General features: G+C 44.7%; 2 protein-coding genes across 3 annotated transcripts in view; one reads left to right on the top strand and one right to left on the bottom strand.

Annotated features, from left to right (window-relative positions):
- Positions 1 to 20,771, bottom strand: part of LOC135510105 (cell division cycle protein 20 homolog B-like) — a 41,765-nt gene extending 20,994 nt beyond the window's left edge. Inside the window, exons 1-3 of one of the 2 annotated variants that reach the window (XM_064930917.1) lie at positions 20,639 to 20,771; positions 20,345 to 20,416; positions 9,831 to 10,068 (exon numbers count right to left, since the gene is read on the bottom strand). In XM_064930917.1, the coding sequence (XP_064786989.1) occupies positions 9,831 to 10,068; positions 20,345 to 20,416; positions 20,639 to 20,752 (424 nt within the window). In that variant the 5' untranslated portion in view covers positions 20,753 to 20,771. Of the gene's footprint in view, positions 1 to 2,805; positions 2,858 to 3,512; positions 3,608 to 9,830; positions 10,069 to 20,344; positions 20,417 to 20,638 lie in introns of those variants that run through there. The other variant, XM_064930980.1, reaches the window with a different exon arrangement.
- On the top strand, positions 10,354 to 12,298 carry LOC135510019 (probable glutathione peroxidase 8). The gene is made up of 3 exons (XM_064930849.1): positions 10,354 to 10,677; positions 10,865 to 11,126; positions 11,586 to 12,298. The coding sequence occupies exons 1-3, from the start codon at positions 10,369 to 10,371 to the stop codon at positions 11,747 to 11,749; spliced, it is 735 nt and encodes a 244-aa protein (XP_064786921.1). The 5' UTR covers positions 10,354 to 10,368; the 3' UTR covers positions 11,750 to 12,298.
- Positions 20,772 to 21,160: the final 389 nt, after the last annotated feature.

Genomic DNA, 21,160 nt, shown 5'->3' with positions numbered 1-21,160 from the left:
CTGAATATAGCAGTCCTACTAAATATAGCAGTCCTACTGAATATAGCAGTCCTACTAAATATAGCAGTCCTACTGAATATAGCAGTCCTACTAAATATTGCAGTCCTACTGAATATAGCAGTCCTACTGAATATAGCAGTCCTACTGAATACAGCAGTCCTACTAAATATAGCAGTCCTACTAAATATAGCAGTCCTACTGAATACAGCAGTCCTACTAAATACAGCAGTCCTACTAAATATAGCAGTCCTACTAAATATAGCAGTCCTACTAAATATAGCAGTCCTACTGAATATAGCAGTCCTACTAAATATACAGTGCCTTGCGAAAGTATTCGGCCCCCTTGAACTTTGCGACCTTTTGCCACATTTCAGGCTTCAAACATAAAGATATAGAACTGTATTTTTTTGTGAAGAATCAACAACAAGTGGGACACAATCATGAAGTGGAACGACATTTATTGGATATTTCAAACTTTTTTAACAAATCAAAAACTGAAAAATTGGGCGTGCAAAATTATTCAGCCCCTTTAAGTTAATACTTTGTAGCGCCACCTTTTGCTGCGATTACAGCTGTAAGTCGCTTGGGGTATGTCTCTATCAGTTTTGCACATTGACAGACTGAAATTTTTTCCCATTCCTCCTTGCAAAACAGCTCGAGCTCAGTAAGGTTGGATGGAGAGCATTTGTGAACAGAAGTTTTCAGTTCTTTCCACAGATTCTCGATTGGATTCAGGTCTGGACTTTGACTTGGCCATTCTAACACCTGGATATGTTTATTTTTGATCCATTCCATTGCAGATTTTGCTTTATGTTTTGGATCATTGTCTTGTTGGAAGACAAATCTCCGTCCCAGTCTCAGGTCTTTTGCAGACTCCATCAGGTTTTCTTCCAGAATGGTCCTGTATTTGGCTCCATCCATCTTCCCATCAATTTTAACCATCTTCCCTGTCCCTGCTGAAGAAAAGCAGGCCCAAACCATGATGCTGCCACCACCATGTTTGACAGTGGGGATGGTGTGTTCAAGGTGATGAGCTGTGTTGCTTTTACGCCAAACATAACGTTTTGCATTGTTGCCAAAAAGTTAAATTTTGGTTTCATCTGACCAGAGCACCTTCTTCCACATGTTTGGTGTGTCTCCCAGGTGGCTTGTGGCAAACTTTAAACTACACTTTTTATGGATATCTTTAAGAAATGGCTTTCTTCTTGCCACTCTTCCATAAAGGCCAGATTTGTGCAATATACAAATTGTTGTCCTATGGACAGAGTCTCCCACCTCAGCTGTAGATCTCTGCAGTTCATCCAGAGTGATCATGGGCCTCTTGGCTGCATCTCTGATCAGTCTTCTCCTTGTATGAGCTGAAAGTTTAGAGGGACGGCCAGGTCTTGGTAGATTTGCAGTGGTCTGATACTCCTTCCATTTCAATATTATCGCTTGCACAGTGCTCCTTGGGATGTTTAAAGCTTGGGAAATCTTTTTGTATCCAAATCCGGCTTTAAACTTCTTCACAACAGTATCTCGGACCTGCCTGGTGTGTTCCTTGTTCTTCATGATGCTCTCTGCGCTTTTAACAGACCTCTGAGACTATCACAGTGCAGGTGCATTTATACGGAGACTTGATTACACACAGGTGGATTGTATTTATCATCATTAGTCATTTAGGTCAACATTGGATCATTCAGAGATCCTCACTGAACTTCTGGAGAGAGTTTGCTGCACTGAAAGTAAAGGGGCTGAATAATTTTGCACGCCCAATTTTTCAGTTTTTGATTTGTTAAAAAAGTTTGAAATATCCAATAAATGTCGTTCCACTTCATGATTGTGTCCCACTTGTTGTTGACTCTTCACAAAAAAAATCAGTTTTATATCTTTATGTTTGAAGCCTGAAATGTGGCAAAAGATCGCAAAGTTCAAGGGGGCCGAAGACTTTCGCAAGGCACTGTAGCAGTCCTACTAAATATAGCAGTACTACTAAATATAGCAGTCCTACTAAATATAGCAGTCCTACTGAATATAGCAGTCCTACTAAATATTGCAGTCCTACTAAATATAGCAGTCCTACTAAATATAGCAATCCTACTAAATATAGCAGTCCTACTAAATATAGCAGTCCTACTGAATATAGCAGTCCTACTGAATATAGCAGTCCTACTAAATATAGCAGTCCTACTGAATATAGCAGTCCTACTAAATATAGCAGTCCTACTAAATATAGCAGTCCTACTAAATATAGCAATCCTACTAAATATAGCAGTCCTACTAAATATAGCAGTCCTACTAAATATTGCAGTCCTACTAAATATAGCAGTCCTACTAAATATAGCAATCCTACTAAATATAGCAGTCCTACTACATATAGCAGTCCTACTAAATATAGCAGTCCTACTAAATATAGCAGTCCTACTAAATATAGCAGTCCTACTAAATATAGCAGTCCTACTACATATAGCAGTCCTACTACATATAGCAGTCCTACTGAATATAGCAGTCCTACTAAATATAGCAGTCCTACTAAATATAGCAGTCCTACTGAATATAGCAGTCCTACTAAATATAGCAGTCCTACTGAATATAGCAGTCCTACTAAATATAGCAGTCCTACTGAATATAGCAGTCCTACTAAATATAGCAGTCCTACTGAATATAGCAGTCCTACTAAATATAGCAGTCCTACTGAATATAGCAGTCCTACTAAATATAGCAGTCCTACTAAATATAGCAGTCCTACTAAATATAGCAGTCCTACTGAATATAGCAGTCCTACTAAATATAGCAGTCCTACTGAATATAGCAGTCCTACTGTACCTGCCTTCTCTGAGCATTTGTCCTGTTCTCCAGAAGCAGACCAAACCCAATCCTACAACGACACCAACAACAGTTATTTACAGTACAAACAAGGTCAATTCTCCTTCATGGGGTACATTTCCCATATTCCCATGTGGACAAAGGATATTTAAGTTACAGTTAGGAGTTAGGGGTTAGGAATTAGGGGTTAGGGGTTAGGAGTTAGGGGTGAGGAGTTAGGGGTTAGGAGTTAGGTTGAGGAGTTAGGGGTTAGGAGTTAGGGGTTAGGGGTTAGGGGTTAGGAATTAGGGGTTAGGAGTTAGGGGTTAGGAATTAGGGGTTAGGAGTTAGTGGTGAGGAGTTAGGTTGAGGAGTTAGGTTGAGGAGTTAGGTTGAGGAGTTAGGTTGAGGAGTTAGGTTGAGGAGTTAGGTTGAGGAGTTAGGTTGAGGAGTTAGGGGTTAAGAGTTAGGAGTTAGGAGTTAGGTTGAGGAGTTAGGTTGAGGAGTTGGCTTTTGAGGAAAATAACATTTTAAATGGAAATCAAATGAAGGTCCCCACAACGATTGTAAAACAAAACGTGTGCGTGCGTGCGTGTGTGTGTGTGTGTGTGTGTGTGTGTGTGTGTGTGTGTGTGTGTGTGTGTGTGTGTGTGTGTGTGTGTGTGTGTGTGTGTGTGTGTGTGTGTGTGTGTGTGTGTGTGTGTGTGTGTGTGTGTGTTTGAATAGACCTGTTTAGGCACATTCCTCCTGTAAGTGGCCGATGCGGTGACAGGTCTGACGACATGCTGTGATAGGTCTGACACTGCAGCCTCCGTCACTGTGTCTGAAAGAGAAAGTTCACGCCGTCAGTGAAAGATCAGTGGAATATGTGTGGGCAGCTGGACAGGTAGGATGACGGACAGTGAAGGTGAACAGGTGGTCACGGGTCAGGTGACAGAGGAATGGATGAGACTGAGGAAGGAATCCCTTTAACCATAAAGTGGTATATTTACTGGGTAGTCTGTGCTGCATCACAAAGGAAACAGAATAACATGTATCCAATCAAATTCATAATAACAAAGATCAAATCATAACATGTATCCAATCAAATTCATAATAACAAAGATCAAATCATAACATGTATCCAATCGAATTCATAATAACAAAGATCAAATCATAACATGTATCCAATCAAATTCATAATAACAAAGATCAAATCATAACATGTATCCAATCAAATTCATAATAACAAAGATCAAGTCATAACAATCCTTCTAATTATTAACATAATTAGGGAATTCAACAATCCAGTTCATTTCAGAGATCAATAGGAATCATCCCTGAGTCATTTAAGGCTCGTAACCATTTAATCATAATCACCAGAAGAAGAATAATACAATCAGTGATCGGTTATTCAATCTATAATCCCCATTAGTTTGATATCAGAATCGTTCAGTTCAGTAAACAATGATGTTTCATATTTCACCCTTTCAAGTTTGTCTTCATAAATACATGTAATTTCATTACATATATATATTTTTTTATTTCAACTTTATTTAACCAGGTAGACCAGTTGAGAACAAGGTCTCATTTGCAACTGCGACTTGGCCAAGATAAAGCAAAGCAGTTTGACACATACAACAACACAGAGTTACACATGGAATAAACAAACATACAGTCAATAATACAGTAGGAAAATCTATATACAGCATGTGCACATGAGGTAGGATACAGGAGCTAAGGCAATAAATAGGCCATGGTGGCAAAGTAATTACAATATAGCAATTAAACACTGGAATGATAGGATGTGCAGAAGATGAATGTGCAAGTTGAGATACTGGGGTGCAAAGGAGCAAGATAAATAACTAAATAAATACAGTATGGGGATGAGGTTGATTGGATGGGCTATTTACAGATGAACTATGTACAGGTGCAGTGATCTGTGAGCTGCTCTGACAGCTGGTGCTTAACGCTGGTGCTGCTATGGTGACCAGTGTACCGAGATAAGGCGGGCTTTACCTAGCACTTGTAGATGACCTGGAGCCAGTGGGTTTGGCGACGAGTATGACGCGAGGGCCAGCCAACGAGAGCATACAGGTCGCAGTGGTGGGTAGTATATGGGGCTTTGGTGACAAAACGGATGGCACTGTGATAGACTGCATCCAGTTTGCTGAGTAGAGTGTTGGGGGCTATTTTGTAAATGACATCACCGAAGTTGAGGAACGGTAGGATGGTCAGTTTTACGAGGGGATGTTTGGCAGCATGAGTGAAGGAGGCTTTGTTGCCAAATAGGAAGCCGATTCTAGACTTAATTTTGGAATGGAGATGTTTAATGTGAGTCTGGAAGGAGAGTTTACAGTCTAAATAGACACCTAGGTATTTGTAGTTGTCCACATATTCTAAGTCAGAACCATCCAGAGTAGTGATGCTGGACGGGCGGGCAGGTGCGGGCAGCGATCGGTTGAAGAGCATGCATTTAGTTTTACTTGCATTTAAGAGCAGTTGGAGGTGGAAGGAGAGATGTATGGCATTGAAGCTCGTCTGGAGGGTTGTTAACACAGTGTCCAAAGAGGGGCCAGAAGTATACAGAATGGTGTCGTCTGCGTAGAGGTGGATCAAAGAATCACCAGCAGCAAGAGTGACATCAGATGTATACAGAGAAGAGAGTCAGCCGAGAATTAAACCCTATGGCACCCCCATAGAGACTGCCAGAGGTCCGGACAACAGGCCCTCCGATTTGACATACTTAACTCTATCGGAGAAGTAGTTGGTGAACCAAGCGAGGCAATCATTTGAGAAACCAAGGCTGTTGAGTCTGCCAATAAGAATATTGTGATTGACAGAGTCGGAAGCCTTAGCCAGGTCGATGAATACGGCTGCTGCACAGCAATGTCTCTTATCGATGGCGGTTATGATATCGTTTAGGACCTTGAGCGTGGCTGCGGTGCACCCATGACCAGTTCTGAAACCAGATTGCATAGTGGAGAAGGTACGGTGAGATTCAAAATGGTCGGTAATCTGTTTGTTAACTTGGCTTTCAAAGACCTTAGAAAGGCAGGGTAGGATAGATATAGGTCTGTAGCAGTTTGGGTCTAGAGTGTCTCCCTCTTTGAAGAGGGGGATGACCACAACAGCTTTCCAATCTAATCTCAGATGATACGAAAGAGAGATTGGACAGGCTAGTAATAGGGGTTGCTATAATTTTAGAAAGAAAGGGTCCAGATTGTCTAGCCCGGCTGATTTGTAAGGGTCCAGATTGTCTAGCCCGGCTGATTTGTAGGGGTCCAGATTTTGCAGCTCTTTCAGAACATCAGCTATCTGGATTTGTGTGAAGGAGAAGTGGGGAGGTTTGGGCGAGTTTCTGTGGGGAGCGCAATTCTGTTGACCGGGGTAGGGGTAGCAAGGTGGAAAGCATAGCCAGCCGTAGAAAAATGCTTCTTGAAATTCTCAATTATTGTGGATTTATCAGTAGTGACCGTGTTTCCTAGCCTCAGTGCAGTGGGCAGAGGTGTTCTTAATCTCCATGGACTTTACAGTGTCCCAGAACTTTGAGTTTGTACTACAGGATGCAAATTTCTGTTTGAAAAAGCTAGCCTTAGCTTTCCTAACTGCCTGTGTATATTGGTTCCTAACTTCCCTGAAAAGAAGTAGAAGCTCAAATTGTTTTGGTACAGACCTGGATAGTGTTCAGAGTTCTATCTCTGCAGTAGATTGCAACACCACCCCATTTGGCAGTTCTATCTTGGTGGGAAATGTTGTAGTTAGCAATGGAAATTTCAGGGTTTTTGATGGTCTTCCTAAACCAGGATTCAGACACGGCTAAGACATCCGGCTTGGCTGAATGTGCTGAAGCAGTGAATAAAACAAACTTAGGGTGTAGGCTTCTAATGTTATCATGCATGAAACCAAGGCTTTTACGGTTACAGAAATCAACAAATGAGAACACCTGGGGAGTGGGAGTGGAGCTAGGCACTGCAGGGCCTGGATTAACCTCTACATCACCAGAGGAACAGAGGAGAAGTAGGATAAGGGTGCGGCTAAAGGCTATAAGAACTGGCCGTCTAGCACATTCAGAACAGAGAGTAAATGGAGCAGGTTTTTGGGCACGATAGCATAGATTCAAGGCATAATGTACAGCCAAATGAATGGTAGGAAGAGAGTACATGGAGGTAAACCTAGGCATTGAGTAATGATGAGAGTCTCTAGAGATGTTTAAACCAGGTGATGTCATCGCATATGTGGGAGGTGGAACAACATGGTTGGTTAAGGCATAATGAGCAGGGCTAGAGGCTCTACAGTGAAATAAGACAGTAATCACTAACCAGGACAGTAATGGACAAGGCATATTGATATTAGGGAGAGTAATGCGTAGCCAAGTGATCCTATGGGTCCAGTGAGTGGTTGGGCTGGCTGGGGACACAGCGATTCAGACAGTTAGCAGGCCAGGGCTAGCAAGCTAGCAGTTAGCAGGCCGGGGATAGCAAGCTAGCATAAGGACCTTAGATGGAAGTCGCAATGGAGGAAAGTCTGTTTTTGACTCCTCGTGCGGTGACGTCGATAGACCAGTCATGGAATTAGTAGGGTTCCAAGTAGCAGAGGGGTCCTAATCCAATTGGCAAAATCGGTATAGTGGTCAAAGAAACTGGCCAATGGATCAGCTAACAGTCCAATATGCTTTAGATAGCTAGCAGGCCGCGGTTAGCAGAATGGGCCTTCGGGGGACGTCGCACCTGAGGGGCCTGTTGGGATCCTCGGGCAGATTATGTCGGTATTCCAGTCGTGAAGGATCGGTGGGTTTCTGTGCCCCGTCCCGGCATTAGAAGTGGTCCGGATATTGTAGCCGAGGAGTGGGCTTCAGGAGTAGCCCAGGAGCCCTAGCCGGGAGATGGGTCTAGCATGGGCTAGCCCCAGGCTAGTTGGTGCTAGCTCCGTGACGGAAACGTTAGCCAGGAGTAGTTAACCCGGGTTGCGGTTAGCTAGCTGTGATGATCCAGATGAAAAGGTTCAGAGTTTGCGGTAGGAATCCGGGGATATGGAGAGAAAAATAGGTCCGGTATGCTCTGGTTTGAAACGCGTTGTATGAACTGGCGAGAGCCTTCCATGCTAAAGTTTAGCTTATGACCGCTAGCAGTGGTTAGCTGACTGATAGCAGGTAGCTAGTTAGCTGACTAGCTTCAGTTGAGGTATTCCAGTTCAGAGGTAAATAGAAATACTTTAGGAAGAAAAAAGATTGATCCACACCACATTGGGTGAAGCGGGTTGCAGGAGAGTATTTTGAAGTTGATGTTTAGGAAAAATGTTAAAAAGAATGCGAAGAAAAATATATATACACATGGGACGAGACAAGACAAAGACGTCTGACTGCTACGCCATCTTGGATTGCATTAACCATATATCGATGGCATAATTGGCCTGTGATGATCTGTAGGGCCGTGGTCATTGACCATCCGCTCCAAGCCGCGCTCCGCGGTAATACCTACAAACAATAACTGATGGACCGCTCCCCCGGTCACAGATAGTTCAGATGAATGGTAACAGATTCGATGGATTTACGTGGATTCATGGACGCACAGAACTTCTGGATCAGATGGAGTAAAGGAAGAGAAAGCAGCGAGATCAGACGATGGCAGTTTCCTCCTTTTAGGGAGTTGAGATCTGTCGGACATTTCTAACTGACCTAATTAAAGCGCCCCTGGCCCAGCTGAGTAAATGGCAATGAATTAAAGGATTCTTACACCAACTCCATGGGCCTTTTCTACAGTCAGCTTGCATCATGTATAAACGCAACATGAAACAATTTCAGAGATTTTACTGAGTTACAGTTCATAAGGAAATCAGTTAATTTAAATATATAAATTAGGCCATAATCTATGGGATGCAGCCATGGGTGGTCCCTGGGAGTGCATAGGCCCACCCACTGGGGAGCCAGGCCCAGCCAATCAGAATGAGTTTTTCCACACAAAAAGGCTTTACAGACAGAAATACTCCTCAGCAACCCCCAGCACAAGGTGCACCTGTGTAATGATCATGCGGTTTAATCAGCTTCTTTGTATGCCACACCTGTCAGGTGGATGGATTATCTTGGTAAAGGAGAAATGCTCACTGACAGGGATATATATATATATTTTTTTTTTCACCTTTATTTAACCAGGTAGGCTAGTTAAGAACAAGTTCTCATTTACAACTGCGACCTGGCCAAGATAAAGCATAGCAGTGTGAACAGACAACACAGAGTTACACATGGAGTAAACAATAAACAAGTCAATAATACAGTAGAACAAAAAGAGTCTATATACATTGTGTGCAAAAGGCATGAGGAGGTAGGCGAATAATTACAATTTATCAGATTAACACTGGAGTGATAAATGATCAGATGGTCATGTACAGGTAGAGATATTGGTGTGCAAAAGAGCAGAAAAGTAAATATATAAAAACAGTATGGGGATGAGGTAGGTAAAATTGGGTGGGCTATTTACCGATAAGACTATGTACAGCTGCAGCGATCGGTTAGCTGCTCAGATAGCAGATGTTTGAAGTTGGTGAGGGAGATAAAAGTCTCCAACTTCAGCGATTTTTGCAATTCGTTCCAGTCACAGGCAGCAGAGAACTGGAACGAAAGGCGGCCAAATGAGGTGTTGGCTTTAGGGATGATCAGTGAGATACACCTGCTGGAGCGCGTGCTACGGATGGGTGTTGCCATCGTGACCAGTTAACTGAGATAAGGCGGAGCTTTACCTAGCATGGAAACAAATTTTGTACACAAAACTTGAGATATATATTTTTTGTGAGTATGGAACATTTCTCATGAAACATAGGACCAACACTTTACATGTTACATGTATATTTTTGTTCAGTGTATGTCTGTGTAGCTTTACAGTCATTGGTGCTTACAATAACAGGAAATAAGATGAGGCCCTTTTCACATAAACAACATTGTGTATATTTGTGGCTGTTTGAAAATATAGAAGTAGACCTCGTAGAGTTAACTGTTAAACCTTACCTGTAGTAGGCTACTTGTATTATAAGAAGAAAAAAAAACATTAATTCCTTCATTCATTCATTCAAACCTTGGAGGCTTGTCTCTGTGCTCTGCTCTTCTGTCAGTTTGGTTCTCGCTGCGCCCCCTGACGGTGAATCCAGAGACAGTCTCTGACAGACCGTGTCGACCTCTCGGCAGGGAGAATGGCGCCCCCTGGCGACCATGGGGCTACTGGCTAAAGGCTGCTCTGCGCTCAGCCGCCTGGTCACCATCCGACTCTTGAAGCGCTTGTACGATGATGAGAGACGAGGCGCCTCAGTGCTTGTCTAAAAAAAAGGGGAAAATAGACTTGACATTAGAATAATGGCTGATAAAACAGGAGTTATTACCTGTAACACATAGGATCAAGTGTATCCCTATATTCACATCTTACGCATTTTATTTTTGTTTTAAAGTAGACTACAGTAAAACAATCCAGATGTAAAGATTTTGCCCGAGATGTAGGCGGAGACAAATAGTAAATCAGAGTTTTGATAAATCGACATAAAAACGAAATGCCTATAGTGAAATTTGATGCCTAACACAGAACAGACCTCCTCCAAAGCCCGTTGGCTCCTCACTTCGCTATGCGCCCGTCCAGCCAGCCAGATTCAACCCAGCAACGGTTCACTAAGTCCTTCCCCCGCCCCAAGCTCTCATTGTCCCCCTCCAAGATGGAGGCGCTGGAGGTTTTGGGGGGCTACCCGACCAAGCCCTCGAACCCTCGATCACGAATGGTCAGGGTTCTACTGAGTATGACTGTTGTTATGGGATGTTTATTAATGTTACATAGTTTTCTCAAAATCACTAAGTCGCGGAAGCCGCAAGATTTCTACTCTTTTGAGGTGAAGGACGCCAAAGGGAGAAGCGTTTCTCTGGAGAGATACAGAGGCAAAGTAAGTTCACATCAGCAAAACTCCGCTAGTAAACTAACTGTACTCAGTGTAGGCGTACAGCTGAAGTCACTTCGTTTTTCTAAAATGTTGATAACTGGTTTCTGTGATTTAGCACGTTTCTCCCCCCCAAAAAGTATAGTATTTAGGCCAAATGTTTACAATCCTCTGCTTTTCTTCATGCGCGCAGGCGTCTCTGGTTGTCAACGTGGCGAGCCACAGCGAACACACAGAGAATAACTATCGCTCTCTGCAAGAGCTGCACCGGGAACTGGGGACGTCACATTTCAACGTGCTGGCTTTTCCCTGCGGCCAGTTTGGGGAGACCGAGATGGGGACCAGCCGGGACATCGAGGCCAACGCCAAGAACACCCATGGCGTCACCTTCCCTATCTTCAGTAAGATCAAAATCATGGGATCGGAGGCGGAGCCAGCTTTCAAATTCATAACAGGTAAGAAAACAGTACTTTATCATTAAAACAGAGATCTAATCAATATAGTTTAGCCTTTTTCTAAGGACAAGAAGAACAAGGTGAAGCTTATCATAAGAAAACAAAGCTTAGCCTATAGGCCTATTCAGCCTTATCTTTCGTGTATATAAAATTAGTATTTTCTATTCAAGATCATGTTTTTCGTGGACACTGTGGGTGTAAGAGGAATTGTAGTTATTGTGGTACATTTTTTTTTCTTACCAGGCAAGTCAGTTAGGAACAAATTCTTATTTTCAATGACGGCCTGGGAACAGTGGGTTAACTGCCTGTTCAGGGGCAGAACAACAGATTTTGTACCTTGTCAACTCAGGGGTTTGAACTCTCAACCTTCCGGTTGCTAGTCCAACGCTCTAACCACTAGGCTACCCTGCCGCCCTAACATTAGGCCTGATAAATGTTTGTTTCCGTTTCACCATACAGATTCTGTGAAAAAGATTCCAAAGTGGAACTTCTGGAAGTTCCTGGTGAACCCTGAGGGCCAGGTGGTGAGGTTCTGGAAGGCAGAGGAGCCCGTCGAGAACGTTCGTCAGGAGGCCACGGCCATGGTGCGCGAGATCATTCTGAAGAAAAGGGCAGAGCTCTAACAGCGTGGAACTTGTCAAGACAGGAGTGACTACACCTCTGAGTTCAATTGAACGTTCCTGGGGTACTGTACGACGGACGAACATTTCAACACACTTTATTATGATTTGGCCACTTTGACAAACTTTGCAGAAGATCATGTTCATTGCACTGTAGGTGGGTTTAGTGTTTTACTGGATGGCAACAGGACTAGAATAAGAGCCTGTGTGTGTGTGTGTGTGTGTGTGTGTGTGTGTGTGTGTGTGTGTGTGTGTGTGTGTGTGTGTGTGTGTGTGTGTGTGTGTCTCTGAGTGTGTGTGTCTCTGAGTGTGTGGGCCATGTCGTTTACTACTAAGTATCATGGCCTGGATGACCCACCTTTATGTGTAATATGGATTTTCTGTTCCATACAACTCTTTGTGTGTGTGTGTCTCTCTGTGTGTCTCTGTGTGCGTCTCTGTGTATGTAATATAGATTTTCTTTGTGTCAGTACTCTCTGGTAGCTGCATGTACACATGGCCATCTTGTTCAGTTTGTCTTGTTCTGAGATAGATTAAAGACTGTTATGTTTATCAATGTTTAAATCAAAGTGTATTTGTCACGTGCGCGAATACAACAGTGAAATGTTTACTTACAGGCTCTAACCAATAGTGCAAAAAAGGTATTAGGTGAACAATAGGTAAGTAAAGCAATAAAACAGTAAAAAGACAGGCTATATACAGTAGAGAGACTATAGACAGTAGAGGCTATATACAGTAGAGAGGCTATATACAGTAGAGAGGCTATATACAGTAGAGAGGCTATATACAGTAGAGAGGCTAGTAGAGAGGCTATATACAGAAGAGCTACTATATACAGAAGAGAGGCTACATACAGAAGAGAGGCTACATACAGAAGAGAGGCTACATACAGAAGAGAGACTATAACAGTGGAGAGGCTATAAAAGTAGCGAGGCTATATACAGTAGCGAGGCTATATAGAGTAGAGAGGCTATATACAGTAGAGAGGCTATATACAGTAGAGAGGCTATATACAGTAGAGAGGCTATATACAGTATAGAGGTTATATACAGTAGAGAGGCTATATACAGTAGAGAGGCTATATACAGTAGAGAGGCTATATACAGTAGAAAGGCTATAAAAGTAGCGAAGCTATATACAGTAGAGAGGCTATATGCAGTAGAGAGGCTATAAAAGTAGCGAAGCTATATACAGTAGAGAGGCTATATACAGTAGAGAGGTTATATACAGTAGAGAGGCTATATACAGTAGAGGGGCTATAAAAGTAGCGAAGCTATATACATTAGAGAGGCTATATACAGTAGAGAGGCTATAAAAGTAGCGAAGCTATATACAGTAGAGAGGCTATATACAGTAGAGGCTATATACAGTAGAGAGGCTATAAAAGTAGCGAAGCTATATACAGTAGAGAGGCTATATGCAGTAGAGAGGTTATATACAGTAGAGAGGCTATATACAGTAGAGAGGCTATAAAAGTAGCGAAGCTATATACAGTAGAGAGGCTATATACAGTAGAGAGGTTATATACAGTAGAGAGGCTATATACAGTAGAGAGGCTATAAAAGTAGCAAAGCTATATACAGTAGAGGCTATATACAGTAGAGAGGCTACATACAGTAGAGAGGCTATATAGAGTAGAGAGGTTATATACAGTAGAGAGGCTACATACAGTAGAGAGGCTATATAGAGTAGAGTGGCTACATACAGTAGAGAGGCTATAAAAGTAGCGAAGCTATATACAGTAGAGGCTATATACAGTAGAGAGGCTATATACAGTAGAGAGGCTACATACAGTAGAGAGGCTACATACAGTAGAGAGGCTATATACAGTAGAGAGGCTATATACAGTAGAGAGGTTATATACAGCAGAGAGGCTACATACAGTAGAGAGGCTACATACAGACACCGGTTAGTCAGGCTGATTGAGGTAGTATGCACATGTTTAATGTAATACAATCATAAAATAAACTGTTCATGTAGAATTTCAAGTAATCAACTTAAAGGGGCCTTGTTTCATTGATTCATAGAAGGAATAGTATTTAACACGTTTGATCCAATGTTTCCACCTTAAATAATCCTATTCGTGCTATTGAAGTCTGTGTAACTGCTGAACTCAAAACGTTGTGACACGGATTCTATCTCCTCCTTTAAAAAATAAATATATATTTAACTCAGGCAAGTCAGTTAATAAGAACACATTCTACCCTAACCAAAGCCAGATGACACTGGGCCGATAGTGCACTGCCCTATGGGACTCACAGCCAGATGTGATGTTGCCTGGATTTGAACCAGGGACAGTCTTGAACAGAGATGCAGTGCCTTAGACCGCTGCGCTACTCGGGATCCTCCTATTTCCTCACCTTCACAACCGTGTTGGAGAAGGATCACGGTCCAACGTCCCGTCGAGCAGGACTTCTTCAGCAACGAGTTTTTGAGAAGGAGATGAGAAGAGGCAACAAATCAGTTAAAGATGAGTTGAGAAAGAGGCCATGGTGGTGTATAATTGAGGGCTATCACCATTTTAAAGTAGTCATTTGGGTGGGGCTTCCTTAAGGAAGGTTTACATGACTCAAACGGGTCATCCAACTGGGTCATCAGGAGGGATCAACCAACCAGGTCATCAGGAGGGATCAACCAACCAGGTCATCAGGAGGGATCAACCAACCAGGTCATCAGGAGGGATCAACCAACCGGGTCATCAGGAGGGATCAACCAACCAGGTCATCAGGAGGGATCAACCAACCAGGTCATCAGGAGGGATCAGCCAACCAGGTCATCAGGAGGGATCAACCAACCAGGTCATCAGGAGGGATCAGCCAACCAGGTCATCAGGAGAGATCAACCAACCAGGTCATCAGGAGGGATCAACCAACCAGGTCATCAGGAGGGATCAACCAACCAGGTCATCAGGAGGGATCAACCAACCAGGTCATCAGGAGGGATCAACCAATCAGATCATCAGGAGGGATCAACCAACCGGGTCATCCAATGAATTATACTTGTGAAGAAGAGAATGTACTACTTTGTTTACATTTAGAGGATGCTCTCATCCAGAGCGACTTACGATGGAGATGATCTCCATGGTGCTGCCCATGTACCTCACAGACGCCATAATGAGACAGAGATGTCTATCCAAGTCAATGGAACATACTTGGGGCGGCAGGGTAGCCTAGTGGTTAGAGCTTTGGACTAGTAACTGAAAAAGTTGCAAGATCAAATCCCCGAGCTGACAAGGTAAAAATCTGTAATTCTGCCCCCTGAACAAGGCAGTTTACACACTGTTCCTTGGCCGTCATTGAAAATAAGAATTTGTTCTTAACTGACTGCCTGAGACTGACCCTCCAGTCTGCTGCTCTCTCCCTTGCTGAGAATTGTTCTACCCCTGAACAAGGCAGTTAACCCACTGTTCCTAGGTTGTCATTGAAATCCCAAGGCATTCCTTGTTGATTGCTATTGACTGGTCGATCTCCCAAGGCATTCCTAGTCGATTGTCAAACAGTTCTGTAAAAACCAAGGCCTTTATATTTTTATTTAGTTGTCTTGCCCTGTTGGCCGAAAAGTGCACTCTAGCTAGCGGGCCCGGGTACGCAAACTATTCCCATTTCATATGTCTGAAGGGACAAACTCTTCCCGGCAGGGCCCGGAAATCAAATCAAGTGTTATGGAAGGCCCAGATGATCATATCTGCAGTAACGTAGCAGATGTAAAAATAAAGCAAAATCAAAGTTGATACTGTGAGATATCCTACTCAGCACTGTCAAAACTTTGTATTCTACACTTTTATAAACCATAAAATACACATTCTACTCACGCTACAACCAGTGTATCAATAGGCTTTAATTTGTTATTATAAATGTGGGTCTTTTTTTGATATTGAGGAACATTTCACTTTCTCTGGTCGTAGGAGTAACAACCTGTATTTGTGGATGAGGCAGGAATAATTTCGTGCAACTCGAGTTTTGACCATCAGCTGGAAGACGGTGTGTCTTTTTGGGTCAGTGTCATCGGAGGAAAGGGAGAGCGGAGGGATGCTGAGTAGTGGACTCTCAGTCTGACTATCAATCAGATCCAGTCTGCTGCTCTCTCCCTCTACTGAGACTGACCCTCAGTCTGCTGCTCTCTCCCTCTGCTGAGACTGACCCCCAGTCTGCTGCTCTCTCCCTCTGCTGAGACTGACCCTCAGTCTGCTGCTCTCTCCCTCTGCTGAGACTGACCCTCAGTCTGCTGCTCTCTCCCTCTGCTGAGACTGACCCTCAGTCTGCTGCTCTCTCCCTCTGCTGAGACTGACCCTCAGTCTGCTGCTCTCTCCCTCCGCTGAGACTGACCCTCAGTCTGCTGCTCTCTACCTCTGCTGAGACTGACCCTCAGTCTGCTGCTCTCTCCCTCTGCTGAGACTGACCCTCAGTCTGCTGCTCTCTCCCTCTGCTGAGACTGACCCTCAGTCTGCTGCTCTCTCCCTCTGCTGAGAATGACCCTCAGTCTGCTGCTCTCTCCCTCCGCTGAGACTGACCCTCAGTCTGCTGCTCTCTACCTCTGCTGAGACTGACCCTCAGTCTGCTGCTCTCTCCCTCTGCTGAGACTGACCCTCAGTCTGCTGCTCTCTCCCTCTGCTGAGACTGACCCTCAGTCTGCTGCTCTCTCCCTCCGCTGAGACTGACCCTCAGTCTGCTGCTCTCTCCCTCTGCTGAGACTGACCCTGAGTCTGCTGCTCTCTCCCTCTGCTGAGACTGACCCTCAGTCTGCTGCTCTCTCCCTCTGCTGAGACTGACCCTCAGTCTGCTGCTCTCTCCCTCAGTCTGCTGCTCTCTCTCCCTCTGCTGAGACTGACCCTCAGTCTGCTGCTCTCTCCCTCAGTCTGCTGCTCTCTCTCCCTCTGCTGAGACGGACCCTCAGTCTGCTGCTCTCTCCCTCAGTCTGCTGCTCTCTCTCCCTCTGCTGAGACTGACCCTCAGTCTGCTGCTCTCTCCCTCAGTCTGCTGCTCTCTCTCCCTCTGCTGAGACTGACCCTCAGTCTGCTGCTCTCTCCCTCAGTCTGCTGCTCTCTCCCTCCACTGAGACTGACCCTCAGTCTGCTGCTCTCTCCCTCTGCTGAGACTGACCCTCAGTCTGCTGCTCTCTCCCTCTGCTGAGACTGACCCTCAGTCTGCTGCTCTCTCCCTCCGCTGAGACTGACCCTCAGTCTGCTGCTCTCTCCCTCTGCTGAGACTGACCCTCAGTCTGCTGCTCTCTCCCTCTGCTGAGACTGACCCTCAGTCTGCTGCTCTCTCCCTCTGCTGAGACTGACCCTCAGTCTGCTGCTCTCTCCCTCTGCTGAGACTGACCCTCAGTCTGCTGCTCTCTCCCTCCGCTGAGACTGACCCTCAGTCTGCTGCTCTCTCCCTCTGCTGAGACTGACCCTCAGTCTGCTGCTCTCTCCCTCTGCTGAGACTGACCCTCAGTCTGCTGCTCTCTCCCTCTGCTGAGACTGACCCTCAGTCTGCTGCTCTCTCCCCTACGCTGAGACTGACCCTCAGATGCAGGCACCATCAGCCCAAGTTTTATGAGCTCACATTTTTTTAAATTATTATTATATATATATAATTTTGTATTTGTTTGCTTGACATTAAAGACTGTAACACACACCAGGAAAGCAGCTCCAAGAGATTTTAATTTTGGAAATCTGAATTATTCACACGCATAAAACAGAGATGTATGTGATCGTATACAAATGTAAGCAAGATTTGAAATTATTATGTTTTATTCAAATATTAAATCTGTTTGAGGTTCTTGTGGTCAATATACCATCTACAAATGATTTGTAATAATGTTCAGACCCCCCGACCATCGTCCCATGGCTGAATCTGGTTGATGATCTCTGCTGTGATGTACGGCCATTAGAGATGGTGATATCCAATGACCAGTGATGGTTTACATGGACAGCTAGAGGGCAGCAGCATGTAAGCTGGTAAAACAAACCAATCAGCTAACAAGACACTGCCTCCCAGCCGCCCAATCGGAACAGAAGAGAAAGCAGGGGCGGCCAACCCTCTTCCCGGAGAGCCACTTGGGCTCCAGCCCTGCTCTAACACACCTTATGCAACGAATCAAAGTAACAGAGAGAAGCAGATTAGTAGAATTGTAGAATTAGGTGTGTTAGTGCAGGGTTGGAACAAAAATAAAACTCTGTATGCAGCATGCCCGCCCAGGTGGGATAAATCCAAAGGCGAGTGGAGGCGGAGTTTTGGGTGAGAGGTTAGGGAGCAACTGTAGAGTGAGCTGACAAATGAGAAAACAGTCAGCTAACGTTACACTGCCTACTAACCAATCACGTTACATTACACTGCCTACTGACCAATCACGTTACATTACACTGCCTACTGACCAATCACGTTACGTTACACTGCCTACTAACCAATCACGTTACATTACACTGCCTACTGACCAATCACGTTACATTACACTGCCTACTGACCAATCAAGTTACATTACACTGCCTACTAACCAATCACGTTACATTACACTGCCTACTAACCAATCACGTTACATTACACTGCCTTCTAACCAATCACGTTACATTACACTGCCTACTGACCAATCACGTTACATTACCCCTCCGTACTGACCAATCACGTTACATTACACTGCCTACTGACCAATCACGTTACATTACACTGCCTACTGACCAATCACGTTACATTACACTGCCTACTGACCAATCACGTTACATTAAACTGCCTACTGACCAATCACGTTACATTAAACTGCCTACTAAACCAAATACGAATGATAAAATACACATACAATAAAAGGTGCTATCTAGAACCTAAAAGGGTTATCTGGCTGTTCCCCTTTGAAGAACCCTTATTGGTTCCGGGTAAAGAAGGCCCTTTTTGGTTCCATGTACATGTAGAACCCTTTTCACAGAGGGTTATGGAACCCAAAGGGGTTCTACCTGGAACCAATAAGGGTTCTCCTTCAGGGACAGCCAAAGAGTGTACTTAAAAACCGAGCACATTTCACCACTATCTGATAACTGATTACATCATACCTTCTGCCCATTCATTGATGAATTCAGCCCAGCACCTTGTACTAAGGGAAGAGTGTTTGTCTTTCAAGGCTACTTGTGTTTCTGTCTCTGCCAGCTGCTTCTTTGACATCTGCTGCCCACTCAAATCAGCTTTCACCACCAGACCCCGCCCAGCCCACAGGAGGACTTCAATCTGTGTTACCAGACCCAGCCCACAGGAGGACTTCAATCTGTGTTACCAGACCCCGCCCACTGGAGGACTTCCATCTGTGTTACCAGACCCCGCCCACAGGAGGACTTCAATCTGTGTTACCAGACCCCGCCCACTGGAGGACTTCAATCTGTGTTACCAGACCCCGCCCAGCCCACAGGAGGACATCAATCTGTGTTACCAGACCCCGCCCAGCCCACTGGAGGACTTCAATCTGTGTTACCAGACCCCGCCCAGCCCACTGGAGGACTTCAATCTGTGTTACCAGACCCCGCCCACTGGAGGACATCAATCTGTGTTACCAGACCCCGCCCAGCCCACAGGAGGACTTCAATCTGTGTTACCAGACCCCGCCCACAGGAGGACTTCCATCTGTGTTACCAGACCCCGCCCACAGGAGGACTTCAATCTGTGTTACCAGACCCCGCCCAGCCCACTGGAGGACTTCAATCTGTGTTACCAGACCCCGCCCACAGGAGGACATCAATCTGTGTTACCAGACCCCGCCCAGCCCACTGGAGGACTTCCATCTGTGTTACCAGACCCCGCCCAGCCCACTGGAGGACTTCAATCTGTGTTACCAGACCCAGCCCACAGAGGACTTCAATCTGTGTTACCAGACCCAGCCCACAGGAGGACTTCAATCTGTGTTACCAGACCCCGCCCAGCCCACTGGAGGACTTCCATCTGTGTTACCAGACCCCGCCCAGCCCACTGGAGGACTTCCATCTGTGTTACCAGACCCCGCCCACTGGAGGACTTCAATCTGTGTTACCAGACCCCGCCCACAGAGGACTTCAATCTGTGTTACCAGACCCCGCCCAGCCCACAGGAGGACTTCAATCTGTGTTACCAGACCCCGCCCACAGAGGACTTCAATCTGTGTTACCAGACCCCGCCCAGCCCACAGGAGGACTTAAAATCTGAGCTACCACCTAAAACTGGCATTTGTGTTAGTCTGAGAAACCAATTTCTTTTATTTTTTTATTAAATCAAATAGGTGCAATAGCTGTTTTAAGGTGCATGCCTGCCTGTCTGTCTGTCTCTGTGTCTGTCTGTCTGTTAAAGGTGGGGGGAGGCACTGCTTCAGACAGCAGCAGTGAGGAGTGTAGCTGACAGCGGTCAATTAGCACATTAGCACAGCTAGCAGCGGTACACTGCCACACCGTCACCATCCTCTCCTCCCCTCTTCTCTGCTTTTCTGTTCTCTCCTCCTCTCCTCTCCCCCTTTCATGTCTTCTCCTCCTGTCCACTGATATGTTTAACAAGCTGGTTTAACTATTATTTACTCCGGGTCTTCTTCTTTGTATTGTGGCACAATCAACGTATATGTGTGTTATTACTAGCCTACGTTATAAAATGATTGATATCACCACCTTACCTTTTGTGATGTAGGAACGGAGCAATGTCTCTTCGTCCTGAAATCCACCAGCAGCCTCCTCGTGATGTTCTCCTGACAGGTAGAATAAAAAAATAACCGTTTACACTCGGCGTTCACCCCACAATTACGCACTACACAACAGTAGGTGGACCTAAACCTACCCAAAGCACCGTGTCCTCGGTTTTCACTTTAAAACGCGAATATCTATTCAACTTCCAGTCCATGTTAGCTTAATTAACAAAATAAAAACTCTTGCGAACTTTACTGACTGACAGTAGTAACCTAACTTGTTACCCTTTCAATCCACTGTGGCTGAATGTGCACCTGTTCTTTTGCCGGTGCTTCGTAGTTCCTAAATACGCGCAGGGGCGGATGCCGGAGCGGGAAGTCTGTTCCTAGGCTCGCCATTGGTGGATAGGGAGGTGAACCCCGTTACTTGCAGGGTTTCCCCTATGTAGAGGCGTCCTAGTTTCCCTGGAAACCGACATGAAGTGCCACAGTGAAAGAATATCTAATCTAAAGAGTCAACAGAGCGCAACGCGGCAAACTTTTAAAGGTCTTGGCGCGGTTATAAGAGAATAACGTATATTTTATTTTTAAACTGTCAGCATTATCAGTGGTTAATTATAATACAATCGAACATTGTCTTGCAATTCTGTAGGGTCCTAATTTATTTTTGGACATTCCTTCATTCTTTATTGTAGACTAGCTCACTCACACACACACACACACACATTTCGATCCCAAAATATTTTTTTCTACAAAGTGATAAAGCAGTCTATAGAAGGCCTACATTAAATAATGTAACCCATGAGA

Source organism: Oncorhynchus masou, chromosome 1, assembly GCF_036934945.1.
Source record: "Oncorhynchus masou masou isolate Uvic2021 chromosome 1, UVic_Omas_1.1, whole genome shotgun sequence".
Classification (NCBI taxonomy): domain Eukaryota; kingdom Metazoa; phylum Chordata; class Actinopteri; order Salmoniformes; family Salmonidae; genus Oncorhynchus; species Oncorhynchus masou.
The sequence above is the reverse complement of the archived record's forward strand: the minus strand, read 5'-3'. Positions and strand labels throughout refer to the sequence as shown.